Below are 15,949 nucleotides of genomic sequence, written 5' to 3'. Positions count from 1 at the left end.
TCCACAAGCACCACACACAAGCACAATGGCATCAGCACCAGCATACGCATACACGTACGAAGCGTCCCTCGTCGCCGTCGAGGCGGGCGCGCACGAGCTCCCCCAAGGACGGCGCGGCAAGTCCCTCGCCACTCTGATCGAAGGCACAAGCAACATCCACCTCGTCGACGAGGACACTACGACGGCGTGGGTCAAGCTGTCGCCCGTCGACGAGAGCCGCCTGTCGGTCGGCCTCCGCGCGACCTTCGAAGACGTGAGTGGCGCCTGGGTGTGGCGGCACCCTTACCCCGCGACACGGAACGCAGCGCTGACGCTGCTGGCGCGCTTGGACGAACAGTCGCCGGAGCTCGACACGCTCATCGACGCACTCAACGCCAGCAGCGTGACCCAGCTCAGCGTGCATATCCGGCGCGTGGTCCTCCTTCCAAGCGCCGACGGGCCGCCAACGCAAGTCAGCGCATGCTACTGCCCCTCGAAAGCCCTCGAGGCCGTCCTGACCCGCCTGTTCGCGCGGCTCCGGCTGCCGTCCCTGCGCGCGCTGTACCTCCAGAGCGGGCAACAAGTGCCCACGGCGCCGCTCGCCGCGTTCCTCTCGAGCTCGAGCTCAGCGCACCTATCAGAGCTGACGCTCTCGCCGTACTTCCGCACCGTGGACTCCCTCGCGCTCGTGCTCGACGCGATAAAGTCGCGCCACCATGCGCTGTCGCGCGTGAGCTTGGGCGGTCGCAAGCTTGGGAGCTGGGACGACGAATGGGCAGAGTACGGATGCTGCGCGTGCGCATGGTTTGCGCGCATGGCCGCGCCGCCGGACCCGGCGAAGCCGCTCCTCGACGAGCTGGACAAGGTACTCCAGGCGCGCGGCAGTGCCAACGCGCGCGTGCGGCGTGCTTTCCGCGCCAGCTTGACGCCCGCGCGCGTGCTCCTCAATGCGCGCCCGGCAAGCCGGACGCCAACGGGGCTGAATATCGCCGACCTGCCAGGCGAGGTGTTGGCCGACATTGTCCGCGCGTGCGGCGACGAGCAGGCGCTCAGCGATAGCCAGTTCGCGGCGCTGTGCCGGCTTTCGTCGCGCGACGAGGCGGCGCGGCTAGCGAGCGCGAACATCGACGCGGTCAAGCTCGCGACCATCCCCGACCCAGTCGACCCCGACGCGCCGGGGCCCAGCTCGGCCCCAATGACGCCGCCGAGCGCGTTCACCTCCCCCGAGGCCAAGGCCGCCTTCGGCACCGCGATGGAAGCATATCTCGCCTCGGCGGGGTTCTGGTGGGACCGCGCCTTGCCGGCGCCATCGACGAAGGGCATGTCCGCGTGGGGGCTCAGCGCGGCGACAACGCCGGCGGCACAGCCGCTTGTTGTTGAGGGCCGGAGCTGTGCCGGCGTGCCGAGCAGTGTGTGTGAGGCTGCTGCTGTGCGGCCTGTTGCGGTGTAGCTGCGTCGGGCCTAGCATAGACGAGCAGTTAGTTGGAAGCATAAGTGTGAAGTAAAGCAAACCATGTATCGTTGTCACCTTGTTGTTGCCCGACTTCGCGCCGCCGCGCCGACAACGAGCCGAGCGAGGTGGGGCCCGACGGCCGAGTCCCTGTGCCGAACCACACACCGACAACACAGCTTACTTATCGCACCGGCACAACTCCGCACCACTTACTCTCTTCACTTTCCTCACAACACGACACGATGAGCCCCGACGGTGCTGGCCCGTCAGCCGCGAGCACGGCCCCGTACTGCGTCCTAGAGCTGTACGCGACGCCGCAACACGACGACCTGGCAGCTACGTTCCGCGCCCTCCCCGCGTCGGCCCCACTGGCGCCCCTGCGCCAGCTCATACGCGACTATCCCCTCCTCTTTGTCGACGACACACACGGGCACGATATCGGCTGGGGCCTGCTCCGCTCCCCAGAGCGCCCGTTCCTCGTCCTGCGGGCGAAATGGCGCAGCGTGAGCCTTGTCCCCGCCGAACCCAGCTGACCCCAAGTTGACCGACCTCGATCGGATCGTAGCCGCACTCAACGCCTCGCGGATCCACGAGCTCGTCATCCGCCTGCATAAACGCTCTGCCTCCCCCTCTGCGTCTCCACCGCAAGACACACTGACACACTTCTTCGACACCCTGTCCATCGCCGGGCTGTATGGGCTCGTACTACAAGACTACCGCTACGACACGGGAGGGGACTTCACACCCGCCGTGGGCGGCTACCTCGCCTCGCCCCGCTCGCAGTCCTTGGAACGGCTGTATATCCTGCAGAGCGAGTTCGCGCAGCCCGACTTCGCCGCGCCGATCCTCGACGCCATCACGGCCACCGGGCGCGTCTCCACGCTGCGGCTAGGCGGCGCAGCCATGTCCTGGGAAGACGAGTTCCGCCCCCCCGTGCGCATGCGCGAAGGTTGGTTCGCGCCGAGCCCGCTCGTCAACCGCCTGCCGAGCGTCACGGGCCGTAATGCCGCCTTGGTGCGCGCGGTGCGCCGCGCCGCCGCGCAGGTGCTGATACCTGCTCGTGTGCTGCTGCGCGGCCGGCCTTCGACTCAGCCGCACGATGGCACGCGCCCGTTCCCCATCCTCGACCTGCCGCACCATGTGCTGGTCAACATCCTCCGCTATACCGCCCACGACGCGGCGCTGCTCTCCGACCCCCAACTCGCCCGCCTGTGCGCGCACGCTGCCTCCTCGACGGCGCTCACTGCCCTCTGCTCGGCGCTGGCCGACCTCCAGCGCCCGCGCAAGGTCGGAGGCGACCTCGTCCCGCCCGATCGGTACGCTACGCTCCTCGCCGACGCGGACAACTCGGACCCCGAGGCTGTGATTGCGCAGCGGATCGCCAGTGTGCGGCTACGCACCGTCATCATTCCTGCCTTTGAGGACGTCATGGAGCGGTGGTTGGCCGCTGGCGGGTTCCATGTCGAGTGAGCAGGCCATAGACACAATCATAGACGCACGCCCCACATACACCACACCCACCCACACACACCCACACACATACCACATGCCATGCTTGTCTATTCTACAGTATTGTCCTACAATCCATGGTGTACACACATGTCACTGGTGTGGCGCTGCACCACTTACACACTTATGGCCGGCGGCGAAGTCGCCGCCAGCCTACAACTGGTACGTGAACCCGCCGCACGCGAGCCACTCGTCACGCACAGCCTCGACCGCCATGCCCTTGTCCACGGAAGCCTGCAGCGCGCCGGCAATCCTTGCGAGGCTGCCCGTGTCCTCGGCGAGCTTGGCGACGCGGCTGGCCTGGTCAGTGCTGAGGAGCGCCGGTTCGTCGGCGGCCAGCGCGGCAATGCGCAGGCGGAGCTCGGTGGGCAGGCGGAGAATCGGCGGGAGTAGCGGCGCCTTGGTGGTGGCTTCTGGCGCTGGCGGCGCGCCGAACAGCGGAATCGCCTTGCGCAGCCCGCTGGGGCTCTTGGTGATCGACTTGCTGAGCGAGCCGGACGAGAACATGCGCCGGAGCTTGCCCTTCTTGCCGAACGATGATGGCGGGGCCAAGGACATGGTAGGCACCAAGGGGGAAGACGAGGCGCGCGGCGTGGGCGGAGCGAACGCCGGGGCCGGCCTCGCGTCGAGCAGGATCCGCGAAACAACCAGCATCTTGAGCGCTGAACGGCGTACCTTGGCCGCGTAGAAGCGGTTGCGCGTCACGAGCGGGCCAATGCGGGCCAGCTCGACCGCCGACGGGCCGAAGCGCGGGTCCCTGCGCACCTCGTTGGGCGAGGGGCGGCGGATAGAGTCGCACACACACGCCTCGCCATACACCCAGCAGCCGCGGAGGCACAGCGTGGTGAGGGTGCGCGCGGCGTGGCCCTCCTCGGCGGCCGTAATCAGCGCACGCAGGTGCTGGTGGCCGAGCCACGGGGCATAAATCCTCAGACGCTGCAGCCCCGCTGAACGCTCCGAGCGCAGGTAGTCGTCTATCGCGGCGATGGTGCTCCAGCGCCTGTCGGGCCGTAGCGTCAGGCTAACGAGGTGGGGGACGGCTAGCGCGTCGAGAAACTGGCGCCCGTAGTTTGCCGACGTGGTCGTGGCCTTGAAGCTGACCTCGAGGGCGGCGACGCCGGGCTGGTTGAGCATGTGGACGAGCTCGTCGACGTCGTGTGTCTGTGAAGGGGTGGCGTCAGCGGCTTACACGGGGTGGGGTGGGGTGGGGTGGGGAGGAGGCGTAAAGTGGGGGAAGGCAGCGAATGACGTGCGGCACCACGCCGCGGCATCGCGCCGCCGCCGAGCCCACACGCACGCCTTGGCGCCGAGATTTGACCTTCTCGTCAGGCACTACTCACCCCCATGGCATGCGCCGTAACATTCACGACGGGCCGGCGGCCGTTAACAGTCTGCGCGTTGAAGCCGGCGTACTCGTCGAGCGCGGCGAGGTGGCGCAGCGTCGGCGCGGCGTCGGTGCCGCTGCTTGTTGCCTCGGACCCCGACGACCACGTGGTGGACAGGCTTGCTCTCGAGCTGCTGCTCGAGCTGCGCGGGGCGGGGCTCGAGCATGTCGACGACGACGACGACGCGGCGGAGCATGCGCCAAATTCCCATGCGAGGCCGGTAGCTGGCCCGATGGCCTTTGTGATGATCTTGACTTCTGGGGTGTGTTAGTGCCAAAGGAAGGAAGACGCCGCACGCCAGCGAGCGCCGACAGCGCCGGACGAGCGGTCTACTCACTCGCACCGGTCCGCGCTTTCCCCTTGGATGTCAGGCTCGAGCGGTACCGCAGTGATGGGAGCGCGGGGTACGCCGGCACAACAAGTGTCGTCGCCATTGCTTGCTCGGTGTGCAGCGATGAGCAAGTGGCAATGGAGGAATGGGTTATAAAGAGGTCGACCGAGTGAGAGATGGGCAGGGGCAGCAGGAGCAGGCGGAATGAATGAGATGAGACCACTTGGACTCTGCCGCGGCAGGTGGTGGGTGCCAAGGCCGAGGTACCCGTCCGTCCGCGCTTTTGCTTTCCGCGTCGTGCGTGGGAGCTCGAGACGAGTGGTTTAAACTTTCACGCTGTATCGGTTTCAGACGGGTCGTGAGTGCGACAATAGCAGCAATGCACTGCACTGCTGCAGCTAGCTGTCTGAGACGATGGGAAGTGCGGGGCGGTAACAACAAACACTAGTGTGGTGGGCAGGTGAGTCGCGAGACAACTAGCTAGCCAGTGTGATGGGGGCGATGTGATGAGCTGTGAGTGATCACCATTGACCCAAGACTAATAAAAAGCATGCATAGCCCCGTAGGCGTCGCGCCGAACTAACCCTCGCCGTCTCCTCCTCGCCGCCGCCGCCGCACCGTCGCTCGCTCGCCGCATCGCATCCTACACCGCAGCTTGGCGGCAACGGTGGTGGCGGTACCAGGGACGAGTTTCAGGTTGGGGTGGGAACGGGGGGGCCTGCATGCTGCTGCTCATGCTGCTTGTATGAAGGATACAGGGTCGCGCAGCCAAGTGATGATGCATGCCCAGGACACCGGTGCATTGCCCGCCCGCTGCCCTGCTCGCCTCGCCGTCAGCGGCTTGTTGCAGGGTTTGCTTTCATGCTCGTCCCATCCCACGGCCTCGAAATGGTCTGTTCAGGATTGGACTGCGACGACTGCGACTGCTGCTGGCTGGCTGGCTGGCTGCTGGTCGACGTCGTAATCAAAGCAAAGCAATACCACTATTCAGTCATGTGAGCTGCTTGCTCCATTGCTCAATTCTTGCTCCTCGCCACACGATGCCGTCAACGAGACTGACTTTTCCAAACGGGGAAACATTGTCGCAATGCCAAGAATCGACCAGCGACCCAGCAACTTGGCCCAAGACTGGCTTGGGGCTTGCAAGGTTTGGCCCAAAGTTACTACCACTTACGACGACCACGCCTTGCCCAGCCACCCCGTCTCCACAGCTGCACTCCCCCACATGCATGTCCAACATTCTTGTATGGTGCGTCCACAAACACGTGTATAGAAAGCAACAACAGTAACAAACAACCACGACGACACAAAGTCCTATTAATATACGCCTTTGCACAAGCCTCATGCCTTACGGGACGCGGGGCACACGCACGCACAGACACAACCGGCCGGCACACCCGGCGGCACGGCATTCCGCCAAGTTTAGTAGATTCCCTCAGCACGCAGGCTGAGTGGGGTCGAGGCCAGGTCGTGGAGGCCCGCATTGAGCAGTCAACATACCCCGGCGACTGGACCTGGCTGGCTAGAGCAGCCACCCGCCGAGCCACTCGTCCAGCACGAGCATCTCGGCCATGCGCTCACGCTCAGCCTCCTTGAACGCACTGGCCAGGCGGCGCAGGCTGCCGACGTCCTCGGCGTGCTTGCCGACGCGCTGCGCCTGGTGCCATGACAGTGCGTCCTGGTCGGCATCGTCAAGCGCAAGGTACGCAATCTTGAGGCGGAGCTCAGCGGGCAGCTTGAGGATGGGTGACTTGGCAACCAGGCGCGTCGACGGTTTGTGGCGGAGCTGCTTGCGGTCTGGCGAGGCCGGGCTGGCGAGCGGCTGCCGTTGCATCGCAGCAAAGTCAAAGTGGCTAGGCGAGCGCACTATGCCACGGTGGGGCTCCTCCTTGGGGACGTTGTTGTGGAACAGGTCGCGGAGGGCGTTGAACGAGCGGCTGGGCCACAGGATACGCGGGGGGCGAATTGCGCGCAGCAGGACACGCGCCATGACCAGCAGGCGCATGACTGCCGGGATGCGCGGGTTGAAACGGAGCGAGTTGCGGAGGATAAGCATCGGGATGCGGCCAAGCTGGCCGGTGGTGAGGAGGGAGATTAACGCGCGGTAGTTGAGCGGCTGGCGGACGTCGCGCTCGCACACGCACGACGAGTCGCGGAACCAGCACCCGCGGACACAGAGACGCGTGATCGGCACGTCGTGCGCCTCGACCGCGTCGACGATGCGACCGACATCTTCAGCGTCAAACCACTTGGCGTCGATGCGCAGGCGGCGCAGCTTGGCGCCGGAGGAAGTGGCGAGGAAGGCCGCGAGTGCGGCTGCGGCGCTTGATTCGTCATTGCTCACCAGCGTGAGCATGGTGAGGGCTGGCACGGCCAGTTTGGAGAGGAAGTTCGCCACATAGGACGTCTCGGGGATCGGCTTGGGGCTGGGATACACCATGCCCTTCTTGCGCGGGCGCGCATCGCACAGCGTGACCTCGAGGTCGCACAGGGGTGGGAGCGTGTTGAGGATGTCGACAAGGGTGGGGATGACGGTGGCGATGTCATCCTGGGTGTGAGCTGAGCCACGACTAAGAGCAGCTCACCACACTTGACAGCTTGCTGATCTCGAGTACCGAGCGGCGGCCACTACGGTTGCGCTCAACTCCAAAGCCAGCCTTGGACGCCGCGAGCTTGATGCGCGTGAGCGGGTCCGGGTCGTCAATGTCGTATGACCACTGGAGGCCGTCAAGCGGGGCAGTTATTACGACGGATACGTCGACGCCTGTGTGGAGAAGCCTCAGCACCAGCCTTGGCGCCTTCCCCGCCTTCCCTACTCACCAGGCTTGGCCTCAGCAGTCTCCCTCAGCCCGCGCGCCGACGCGCTCGGGCGCAAGTTCATAAACAGCGGCGCGGTGGGCTTGAACGGCGACGGGGGTAACGGCAGACGCAGACGAGCACGCTTTAGCGGCGACGCAGAGGGGGAGAAGGCGGCGCGCGGGTGGTCCACTGCGCTGCGCGCCGGCGAGGCCACGGGGGTGACGGTCACCATGTGACTTGGACTCGCTTGCGGCGGTGGTAGTAGTATTAGAGAAGAGGAGGGAGGGGGTATCGATTATTAAGTGTAGAGTAGTAAAGAGGAGGGTCCAAACGAGTGTGGGTGGGTGGAAACGAGAGTGAGAGTGAGTGGAAGAAAGGAAGGAAGACACGAGACGAGTGGCGAGAGAAAGATCAGTCGCGTCGAGGCCGGTGGGCGGTGCACCAGTGGCCACTCGTGTGTCATTACAATCGTCGACTATCAACAAATCTATGTATCGTCCTTGATCAACAATTATACCTGCTACGCCCCTTCAGAACCCACCACACGCAAGCCAGTCGTCCCGGATCTGCGCCTCGGGCACCTCCCACTCCTGCGCGGAGGAGACGGCATGCGCGATTCGGCCAAGCGAGGTGCGGTCCGCGGCGTAGCGTTGTAGGCGATTCAGGCGCGCAGCATTGAGGTGGGTCACGTCGGCTGTGAATCTCGCGATACGGAAACGCACTGAGACGGGCAGGCGGTGGAGTGCTGATACGCCAGGAGGCGAGGGCGTCTCGCTGCGGCTTGAGGGCACCGATGCTGGCTGCGGCGACTGTTCCTTGCTCTCCTTCTCCTTTGGCGCCGAGCGCGTCACGAGCACCTTGACCTTGTGAAACGCGTTGCTCACCCTCAGCGAGAGGGACGACTTGGATCTGTGCAGCTGCGGAACGTCGATCGACAGGTCTTGTGACGACGCCAGTCCCTCGGCGCGCACTGGCGAAGACGGGACAGACGTCGCGCTCCGCTCGACGTCGTGGAACGGGCTGTGGATCGGCGGGAGGGAGAGGAGGGACATGCGTCGCGGCTTGCGCGACGACATGGACACTGGGGGAGACGACGGACTGCGCTTGACACCAAGCGAGGACGGGGGCGACGGCGACGGCGGGAAGAGGAAGCTGTCGCGTGGTGAACTTGTCGACATGACCGAGTTCCGCATTGACGCCGGAGCGAACGACCCGCGCCGCGGCCGGCGCTCACGCAGCGTCTCGAGCTCACCGAACCCTCCCTCCGGGCGCGCATGTATCAGCACCCTAGCGACGACGAGCACGCGCAGGGCTGCACGCCGCTCGCGTCTCCTCCGCTCCCTGTTGCGGTCGAGCGCGAGCTTGACCTTGTCGAGCACTTTTGGGCCCGCACCGCGCCAGCACTGCTCGCACTCGAGCGAGATGGACCACGCCGACGTGGCGTGGTACGCGCCGCACTCTAGTCGCTGGAGCCGCACGCTGCGGTCCTGCAGTGCGCGCAGGAATCGGGCGTCGCGGAATGCTTCCGAGCCGCAGTCGAGCGTGAGGACTTCGAGCTGCGGCAGCGCTTGGAGGAGCGCGATGAGCACCGGCACGGGCATGGCGGTGCGCTGTTGCTGTGGCGGGGGCTGCTGTCCCGGCTCCAGCTGTTGGCGCTGCTGCTGCAGGTCGCCCATGTGCCGGATGTTGAGCGTCCGCAGCGAGGTCAGCCGGCCCAGCGTGCGCATGATCAGCTCGTCCGCCGCCACTGGGGCAGACCACACGCCGTAGGTGAGGCGCGTGATGTGCGTGTTTGACAGCTGGAGCGCGAGGCGGATGAGGTCGTGGCCCTGGGGTGTGTCAGCATGCCTCACTAAACTCGTCGCCGAGACGACCCACCCGGACTCCCTCGCCAGAGATAAGCCGCACCACGCGCCCGTTCTTGCTGCGCGCCTTGCCGACGACCCACGGCGCGCCGAGGAGCTGCACCCAGATTGGGTCGCCGTCAATCACGGCGATGAGGCGGCGCTGGGCCGCGAGCGCGTCGTCGGGCCACTCGGTGCCCGGGAACGGCTCGGAGACTTTAAGGTCGAGCCTGGGGATGGACTGCGCGACCGAGTCGATCGAGGGGGTCGTTGACACGGGCGAGGTGGGGGAGGTTGATGGCGGCGAGCTTGGCGTCGAGGTCGAGCTTACTGCCGAGCGTACGCTGAAGACTGATAGTCGAGCGAGGGCCATTGTGATTGTTGTGACGGCGGCGAGTGGAGTGGAGTGGACAAGTGATAATGAACCAACAGGCAATGCACGCAAAGGTTACTGCGCTCGCGTCGTCGTCGCTCGCCCGTGTTGCTCACTGCAAAGCGCCCCAAGCGCCGCCTCGCACACCGATAATAGCCACGCCTCGCCCGAAACGGTGCGACGCAGCCTCGTGGTAATCTGTGCTGCGGATGGCAAGCACGACGCAGTATGCGATTGGGCAGGGGGCGAGCTCGCGGCGGCGCTCGAGGCGTGCGGGGGAGGCGGTGGGTTGCAGGGCTGGTTGTGGAGGCGGGCAGTGACAGGCCGCATGTTTGCGGCGTGGCGCGTGACGCCGCTCGTCGTCGGCGTCGCGTCGTCGTCGTTGGCGCCAGCTCGGCGTGTCTCGGCGCGCGCGGCGTGACCATGCTAGGCAGTCTAGCTGCGGTGGACGACCTCCACTCGGAGAGCTCCGAAACGGCCCCGCCCAAGACATGACGACGAGCCGACACAACTCGACTTCGCCCTCCGCAGCATCACTCACTCACCATCAACACACTTGGCATGCTGCGGCGCCGTCGCCATGCCCGATGAGTCGAGTACAGACACAGGCGGCGAAGGTGAGCTGTGCGATCCCTCCGCGCGTAGCTGACGCCCAGTGACGCTCAGCATCACCCTCACCGCCCCGCCAGCGTGGCTTGAGTGGTCGCGGCGGGACAGCGATCCGCTCGCCCCGGTGTCGGCATATACATCGCGCGCGCCCAAGTTCACGTATACACGCCTAAAGGCCGTTCGCCCCAGCGCGAGCATCGCCGCAGTGCTCTCTGACGTTCGCTGCCCGTTCGCGCGCCGCCGCTGACGCCCACAGGTATCCGCCCTCACCCCCCTCGTCGCCGCGATCAACGAGTCGCGCGCCACCGAGCTCGAGCTGAGCATCACGGCAGACTGGGCGGACCAACGTGCAGCCTTCACCGAGGCCTTCCTCGCCCTCCTCGACCTGCCCACGCTGCGCTCCCTCGGCGTCGAGACCACAGTGCACCCGCGCGAAGTGTCCTCGCTCGTCAACTTGCTATCCCGCACACCGCATCTCGAACGCCTCGCCATCGACCTCTCCCGCTCCAAGTCCAAGCCCGCAGACGAACACGCCATCATCTCCGCGCTGGAGGCTGCCGGCTCGCTGGCAGACTTTTGCCTGTACGGCTGCTGCTCGTCCTTCTGGTCCGGGTGCCGGTGTACCTTTCCGAACCGGCTGGCAAGCGGGCACATCCAGCGACTGGCAAGGGTTGTCGAGGGGAGCGGGGAGCGAGCGGCCGCGGTGCGCGGCGCGGCGCTGGGGGTGCTCGTTGCTGCTAGGGTGCTGCTGCGCGCGTTTCCCGAGGGCGGGGTGCCGCACAAGAAGAAGGGCCGGGGTCGAGGGAGGGAAGGAGCAAGTGGGACCGAGGCGACGCCGCCGCCCATCCTCACGCTGCCGCCGGAGCTGAGGCTCCACATTGCCTCGTTTGTCGGCCGAGGTGTTCTCGACGCCGCCCAGACCAGCCAAGTGCTCCGCGCCGCGGCGAGCTACGACGCGCTGCAGCGCGAAGTCGCGTGGCGGCGTCTCGCCCTCCGCCGAGGGCTGGGCGAGGTGGCTGCGCGGGACGAGTGGCTCGCGAGCGCGGGGTTGTAGCATGCGCGATGGCACATATGCATGTTGTTGTATCTCCCTTACTCATGCCTGGGCGCAGGCCACACAACCTCAAACTCCTCAAACACGACCTCGAGCCCGCGGCTCACGGGCACGCCCGTCCCGGCAAGCTCGCGCGCATAGTATGCCCAGTGCACGGCGCGCCAGTACTCCAAGCTCCCGTCGCCCTCGCCCTCCGTGGCCGCCATCTCGGTGGTCACTTGGTCCATCGGCAAGACCGTGACGCGCGTCGTGCGGATGATACACTCCGCGGTGCCGTCAAAGTCGGTCACGACGGAGTGGTCGCCCGGCGCTGGGAGGGGCTCGTTCTGCAAAGCGAAGAAGGCCGCAGACGACGCCGTTGCGCGCTTTCGTCCGGCCAGCACGAGCGCGAGGCATTCGGCCGCGTCGGGGCGGTTGTCGCAGAAGTGCCAGGCTGGCGGGGGCGTCGCTGGCACGGCGGGGTTGGAGGCTCGGTATGCATCCCAGAGAGCCTCGACGGACGCCGTGTCTGCAGGCGGGGAGGGCTCAGTTTGTGCCGAGGTTGAGGGGATCGCCTTGTCGACTGTTGGCTCGACCCATGGCAAGGTCGGCATCGTGGTGGTGGTGTGGGCGGTGTCGAGGTCGTGTCGAGCGCGAGGTCTGCTCAGTCGACGTCATGCGCGATGACTCAGGCCGAGCTCGGGGCGGGCGGGCTCGTCGGCTCCGCGGCGGGTGACGCTGGGCTCGGCGTGATCGCTCGCCGCTGGCGCTGGGGTACGCGGTGGTGAACCTCTACACCGACAATGCAAAGCTCGACGATCATCCCGGATGTGAGTGAGCTCGATGCACTCGGCCACTCGGCTTGATCCATCAACTGCACTCCGCTTGCTCCGCACGTGAACTCGCGGCCAGCGGTCACCCGTCGCCGAGATCCTCCATCCAGCTTAACCTTAACCACCCAACGGCATGGGTAGTACTGACGCTGTGCCTAAAGAAAAGCTGGGCCAGAGGTACGGCGTGCATGCTGACGCGCGCGACCAGAGCCCGACTGACAGCTGATGCTTGCCTGACCTCGCCGTATCGCGATGCATCCTCGCCGACACCGTCGCCGCGGCCAACCCCGCCTGCGCGCTATTGGCCCCTGCCTCGCCGCCTGCCGGCACCCCGCAAGCCACAGGCCATGCCTCGAGCCTGGCACGCACGCGCACCCCCACAATCACTCAGGAACGACGACGACCCAGCCGGGCTGTTTTCCAGCCTCGGTAGCCGAGAGACCCAAGTGGGTCCCGACGACCACAATAAAGGGCAGACCTGCTTCCAGATCTCTGGCCCTACTCTTGCTTGGCACACCGAAATGGCCCAATCCAATCGGTGCTTTGCCTCGGGTGCCGGCTGAGATGGGGCCGGCGAGGCGGGGGGCGGTCAGAAATCTGACTCGTCGAGAGAGGGTGGGGGAGTTCGGCTCCCCACACGACTGTGTATGCTGGTGCATTGTTCTGTTGTCGTCTGTTGTTCTTGTTACTCTCCTCTACTCACTCACTCTCTCGCCACTCCAGCCAGCTCGGTCGCTCCGCTCCCTCGCTAGCCCTTCGCCATGACCAACGCGCCCATCACCCTCGGCCCCATGCCGGACGCCAACGGATACTTTGGCGAGTATGGCGGCTCGTTCATCCCGCCCAACCTGTCTGCCGCGATGGCCGACATCTCCAAGGCGTACGACGAGATCACCAAGCGCGAGGACTTCCAGGCCGAGCTGCACAGCTTGTTTGCCAACTACGTCGGCCGCCCGTCGCCCATCTTCCACGCGAAGCGGCTCAGCGACAAGCTCGGCGGCGCGCAGATCCACCTCAAGCGCGAGGACCTGAACCACACCGGCGCGCACAAGATCAACCACTGTCTCGGCGAGGCGCTGCTCGCCAAGTTCATGAACAAGAAGAAGGTCATCGCTGAGACTGGCGCCGGGCAGCACGGCGTCGCGCTCGCTACGGCGTGTGCGCTCGTCGGCATCCCGTGTGAGATCCACATGGGACAGGTGGACATTGAGAAGGTGGGTGGGGGCGTTGGAGTTGGAGTGGGCACAGAGTTCTGACCCCACACACAGGAGCACCCCAACACCACCAAGATCCGCATCCTCGGTGCGACCCTCGTCCCCGTCACCCGCGGCCAGGCGACGCTCAAGGAGGCCGTCGACAACGCGTTCGAGGAGTACCTCAAGAACCCCGAGGACTACTTTTACGCCATTGGCTCGATTGTCGGCCCCGACCCCTTCCCCAGGTAGGCTGCGGCGTCGATGACCCCGCATTCCTCCCCAGTTCGCTGACGCCCCCAGGATGGTGCGCGACTTCCAGTCCATCGTCGGCAAGGAGGCGCGCGAGCAGTTCCAGGACACGCACGGCAAGCTGCCCGACATTGTCGCTGCGTGCGTCGGCGGCGGCTCGAACGCCATCGGCCTCTTCACCGCGTTCCTCAACGACGCGAGCGTCAAGATTGTCGGCGTCGAGCCGGCCGGCAAGTCGCTCGACGTGGTCGGCCAGCACGCCGCCACGCTGACAAAGGGCAAGCCGGGCGTCATCCACGGCATGCGGTGCTACGTGCTCGAGGACTCTGAGGGGGTTCCGTCCGCCGTGCACTCGATCGCGTCCGGCCTCGACTACCCCGGCATCGGGCCGCAGCACTCGTACCTCAAGGACGCGGGCCGCGTGACCTACGAGACGGCGAGCGACAAGGAGACGCTCGACGCGTTCATGGAGCTGTCGCATGTCGAGGGCATCATTCCTGCCTTGGAGAGCGCGCACGCCGTCGCTTGGGCTATCCGCACCGCGCCGACCCTGCCCAAGGACACGCATATTCTCATCAACCTGAGTGGCCGTGGTGGTGAGTAGAGCAGAGCGAGCGAAGCGAGCTCTGCGAGTGGAGGAGCTCGTGGTTGTGCAGCCCATTGACACCCACCCCAGACAAGGACGCCGACTACGTCGCCAAGCTCCTCAACATCTAACCGTTACCCCCTCTCGCTCTAGTCCTCGCCTGGTTGTTTAGGGATCCCTCAGTTGTGATGTTAGTGGCTGTATGGTGGCGGCGTGCTGCGCGTGGTCGAGTGGCCGCCGTGACGCTTCGTGACAGCGCGACTGATTTTGATCGGCGAGACCCTGGTTCGGCGGCGTGACGTCGTGACTTGTTGTCTCACTCGTCATCCAACCCGCTCCTCGGCCTTGTTGTCACTGAACACCGGCCTTTGACTCTGCTTCACTCACTTCCATCAGCAGCATCCGAGTCGACTCCACGGCACTCGCCATGGGCCCAGGCTCATTACGCGCCGCCGCCGACACCAGCCCCTCCGACGCCTCCGACGCGGCCCCCGCCGCCCCCGCCGCCCCGGACCCCATCGTCACCCTCCACATCCAAGCGCAGCAAGTGTCGCCGTACCTCCCGTGGGACCTGCTCCACCCGCGCCCCGGCACCGACCCCGTCGGGGCGCTCGTCGCGCTCGCCGCGCCGGAGAACTACCAAGTGCGCCGGGAGACGGGGCAGCATGCGCTGTTATACTCTCTCTCGGTGGGTCCGTCGCGCGTTCTGACCGAGCTGACCCCTCAGGCGCAGGGCGACTGCGCCGCCAACCTCGCGAGCGCGCTCAACGCCAGCCTGATATCAGAGCTGTACCTCCACCCCTTCGCGTCGTCTGACCCGCCCAACACCGATGACGCCGAGCCCTCCCTCCGGCGCAACGCGCAGGCCGACGCCGTAAGGCACGTCCTCGACGCCCTCCTCTCCTCGCTGCATATCCCAACCCTCCGCACCCTCGCCATCGGGTTCATCCTCCCCCCGCCCCTCGTCACCTCGCTCGCCACCTTCCTCCGCTCGCCCCGCTCACGCGGGCTACAGCACCTCACCCTCCACGGCCGGGGCGAGGACGCGCTCCTCCCCGTGCCCGACCTCGAGATCCTCGTCCCCGCCCTCGTCGCGAACGGCACGGTGCGCATGCTGCACCACGGGAACTCGCGCACCATCCACGTGCGGGACGCCGAGTCGTTCCCCTTCGGACACGGGTTCCCGGGCTTCTCGCACCCCGAGACGCGGATACTCATGCGCCTGCTCGGCGTGCTGGCGCGTAACGGCGCGTTCCTGTGGCCTGCCCGCCGCGCGGCGGTGCGCGCACTCGTCCCGGCGCGCGTCATTCTGCGGCACGTCAACTTCGCCGAGCTCGCCTCGCCCCCAATTACCCGCCTGCCGGGGCATGTCCTCGCGCAAATCTTGGGCCTCGTGTCCGGTGACAGCGAAGTGTTCGACGCCGCCGAGTGGAGCAAGCTGTTCGCCGCCGCGCGCGACCCCGACCACCTGAAGCGCCTCGCGTGGGCCGTCACCCGCCTCGACCTCACCGCCGGGCTCGGGTTCAAGGCCGTCATGGCCTTGTGGCTCGATAGCGGCGGGTTCTGGCCACGGAGCTTGAGCTAGCGCGCGATGGAGCCGAGAGAGGGAAGTAAAGTATACTTGTCACACTATAGTGCCGTTCCGTGTCCATGCACGCGGTAACGTGTAAGCGAGCGGCGCGCCGGCTGGTGCGTGTCACGCGGGTTATCACGCCACGCCACGAGGGCCTTAGCCGCCTTCGTGTGGCACATGCTCGAGAACAGGCCTTC

The 15,949-nt window shown here is 66.2% G+C and overlaps 9 protein-coding genes across 9 annotated transcripts; 5 read left to right on the top strand and 4 right to left on the bottom strand.

The window, feature by feature from the left end:
• The first annotated feature begins 1 nt into the window (after position 1).
• On the top strand, positions 2-1,673 carry LOC62_04G005384 (uncharacterized protein). The gene is made up of 2 exons (XM_062771916.1): positions 2-253; positions 338-1,673. The coding sequence occupies exons 1-2, from the start codon at positions 26-28 to the stop codon at positions 1,427-1,429; spliced, it is 1,320 nt and encodes a 439-aa protein (XP_062627900.1). The 5' UTR covers positions 2-25; the 3' UTR covers positions 1,430-1,673.
• Position 1,674: 1 nt separating this feature from the next.
• On the top strand, positions 1,675-2,902 carry LOC62_04G005383 (uncharacterized protein; the record flags this gene model as incomplete). The annotated part of the gene is made up of 2 exons (XM_062771915.1): positions 1,675-1,935; positions 1,973-2,902. 2 exons carry the CDS (start codon positions 1,675-1,677, stop codon positions 2,900-2,902), a joined length of 1,191 nt encoding a protein of 396 aa, XP_062627899.1.
• Positions 2,903-2,974: 72 nt separating this feature from the next.
• LOC62_04G005382 (uncharacterized protein) lies at positions 2,975-5,165 on the bottom strand. Its single transcript, XM_062771914.1, has 3 exons — positions 4,664-5,165; positions 4,282-4,583; positions 2,975-4,102 (listed from the first exon to the last, which is right to left on the bottom strand). Exons 1-3 carry the CDS (start codon positions 4,758-4,760, stop codon positions 3,095-3,097), a joined length of 1,407 nt encoding a protein of 468 aa, XP_062627898.1. The 5' UTR covers positions 4,761-5,165; the 3' UTR covers positions 2,975-3,094.
• Positions 5,166-6,179: 1,014 nt separating this feature from the next.
• On the bottom strand, positions 6,180-7,688 carry LOC62_04G005381 (uncharacterized protein; the record flags this gene model as incomplete). Its single annotated transcript, XM_062771913.1, has 3 exons — positions 6,180-7,205; positions 7,243-7,421; positions 7,478-7,688. 3 exons carry the CDS (start codon positions 7,686-7,688, stop codon positions 6,180-6,182), a joined length of 1,416 nt encoding a protein of 471 aa, XP_062627897.1.
• Positions 7,689-7,986: 298 nt separating this feature from the next.
• LOC62_04G005380 (uncharacterized protein) lies at positions 7,987-9,673 on the bottom strand (the record flags this gene model as incomplete). Its single annotated transcript, XM_062771912.1, has 2 exons — positions 7,987-9,285; positions 9,335-9,673. The coding sequence occupies 2 exons, from the start codon at positions 9,671-9,673 to the stop codon at positions 7,987-7,989; spliced, it is 1,638 nt and encodes a 545-aa protein (XP_062627896.1).
• A 530-nt stretch (positions 9,674-10,203) lies between these two features.
• On the top strand, positions 10,204-11,336 carry LOC62_04G005379 (uncharacterized protein; the record flags this gene model as incomplete). Its single annotated transcript, XM_062771911.1, has 3 exons — positions 10,204-10,290; positions 10,330-10,499; positions 10,539-11,336. The coding sequence occupies exons 1-3, from the start codon at positions 10,254-10,256 to the stop codon at positions 11,334-11,336; spliced, it is 1,005 nt and encodes a 334-aa protein (XP_062627895.1). The 5' UTR covers positions 10,204-10,253.
• Positions 11,337-11,374: 38 nt separating this feature from the next.
• Positions 11,375-11,929, bottom strand: LOC62_04G005378 (uncharacterized protein; the record flags this gene model as incomplete). Its single annotated transcript, XM_062771910.1, has 1 exon — positions 11,375-11,929. One exon carries the CDS (start codon positions 11,927-11,929, stop codon positions 11,375-11,377), a length of 555 nt encoding a protein of 184 aa, XP_062627894.1.
• Positions 11,930-12,838: 909 nt separating this feature from the next.
• Positions 12,839-14,388, top strand: trpB2 (Tryptophan synthase beta chain 2). Its single transcript, XM_062771909.1, has 4 exons — positions 12,839-13,362; positions 13,417-13,589; positions 13,645-14,189; positions 14,270-14,388. The coding sequence occupies exons 1-4, from the start codon at positions 12,910-12,912 to the stop codon at positions 14,308-14,310; spliced, it is 1,212 nt and encodes a 403-aa protein (XP_062627893.1). The 5' UTR covers positions 12,839-12,909; the 3' UTR covers positions 14,311-14,388.
• A 218-nt stretch (positions 14,389-14,606) lies between these two features.
• On the top strand, positions 14,607-15,764 carry LOC62_04G005376 (uncharacterized protein; the record flags this gene model as incomplete). Its single annotated transcript, XM_062771908.1, has 1 exon — positions 14,607-15,764. One exon carries the CDS (start codon positions 14,607-14,609, stop codon positions 15,762-15,764), a length of 1,158 nt encoding a protein of 385 aa, XP_062627892.1.
• Between the last annotated feature and the right edge of the window lie 185 nt (positions 15,765-15,949).

Source organism: Vanrija pseudolonga, chromosome 4 (assembly GCF_020906515.1).
Source record: "Vanrija pseudolonga chromosome 4, complete sequence".
In the NCBI taxonomy this organism is placed as follows: Eukaryota; Fungi; Basidiomycota; class Tremellomycetes; order Trichosporonales; family Trichosporonaceae; genus Vanrija; species Vanrija pseudolonga.
The sequence above is the reverse complement of the archived record's forward strand: the minus strand, read 5'-3'. Positions and strand labels throughout refer to the sequence as shown.

What these genes read in the sequence shown, in the direction of transcription:
- LOC62_04G005384 (XM_062771916.1), top strand. Translation starts at nt 26, where the DNA reads ATGGCATCAGCACCAGCATACGCATACACGTACGAAGCGTCCCTCGTC. An exon ending in TCCGCGCGACCTTCGAAGAC is followed by an intron (nt 254 to 337) that starts GTGAGTGGCGCC and finishes TTGGACGAACAG; the next exon opens with TCGCCGGAGCTCGACACGCT.
- LOC62_04G005382 (XM_062771914.1), bottom strand. Translation starts at nt 4,760, where the DNA reads ATGGCGACGACACTTGTTGTGCCGGCGTACCCCGCGCTCCCATCACTG. An exon ending in GAAAGCGCGGACCGGTGCGA is followed by an intron (nt 4,584 to 4,663) that starts GTGAGTAGACCG and finishes AACACACCCCAG; the next exon opens with AAGTCAAGATCATCACAAAG. An exon ending in TTACGGCGCATGCCATGGGG is followed by an intron (nt 4,103 to 4,281) that starts GTGAGTAGTGCC and finishes ACCCCTTCACAG; the next exon opens with ACACACGACGTCGACGAGCT.
- trpB2 (XM_062771909.1), top strand. Translation starts at nt 12,910, where the DNA reads ATGACCAACGCGCCCATCACCCTCGGCCCCATGCCGGACGCCAACGGA. An exon ending in GACAGGTGGACATTGAGAAG is followed by an intron (nt 13,363 to 13,416) that starts GTGGGTGGGGGC and finishes CCCCACACACAG; the next exon opens with GAGCACCCCAACACCACCAA. An exon ending in CAACCTGAGTGGCCGTGGTG is followed by an intron (nt 14,190 to 14,269) that starts GTGAGTAGAGCA and finishes CACCCACCCCAG; the next exon opens with ACAAGGACGCCGACTACGTC.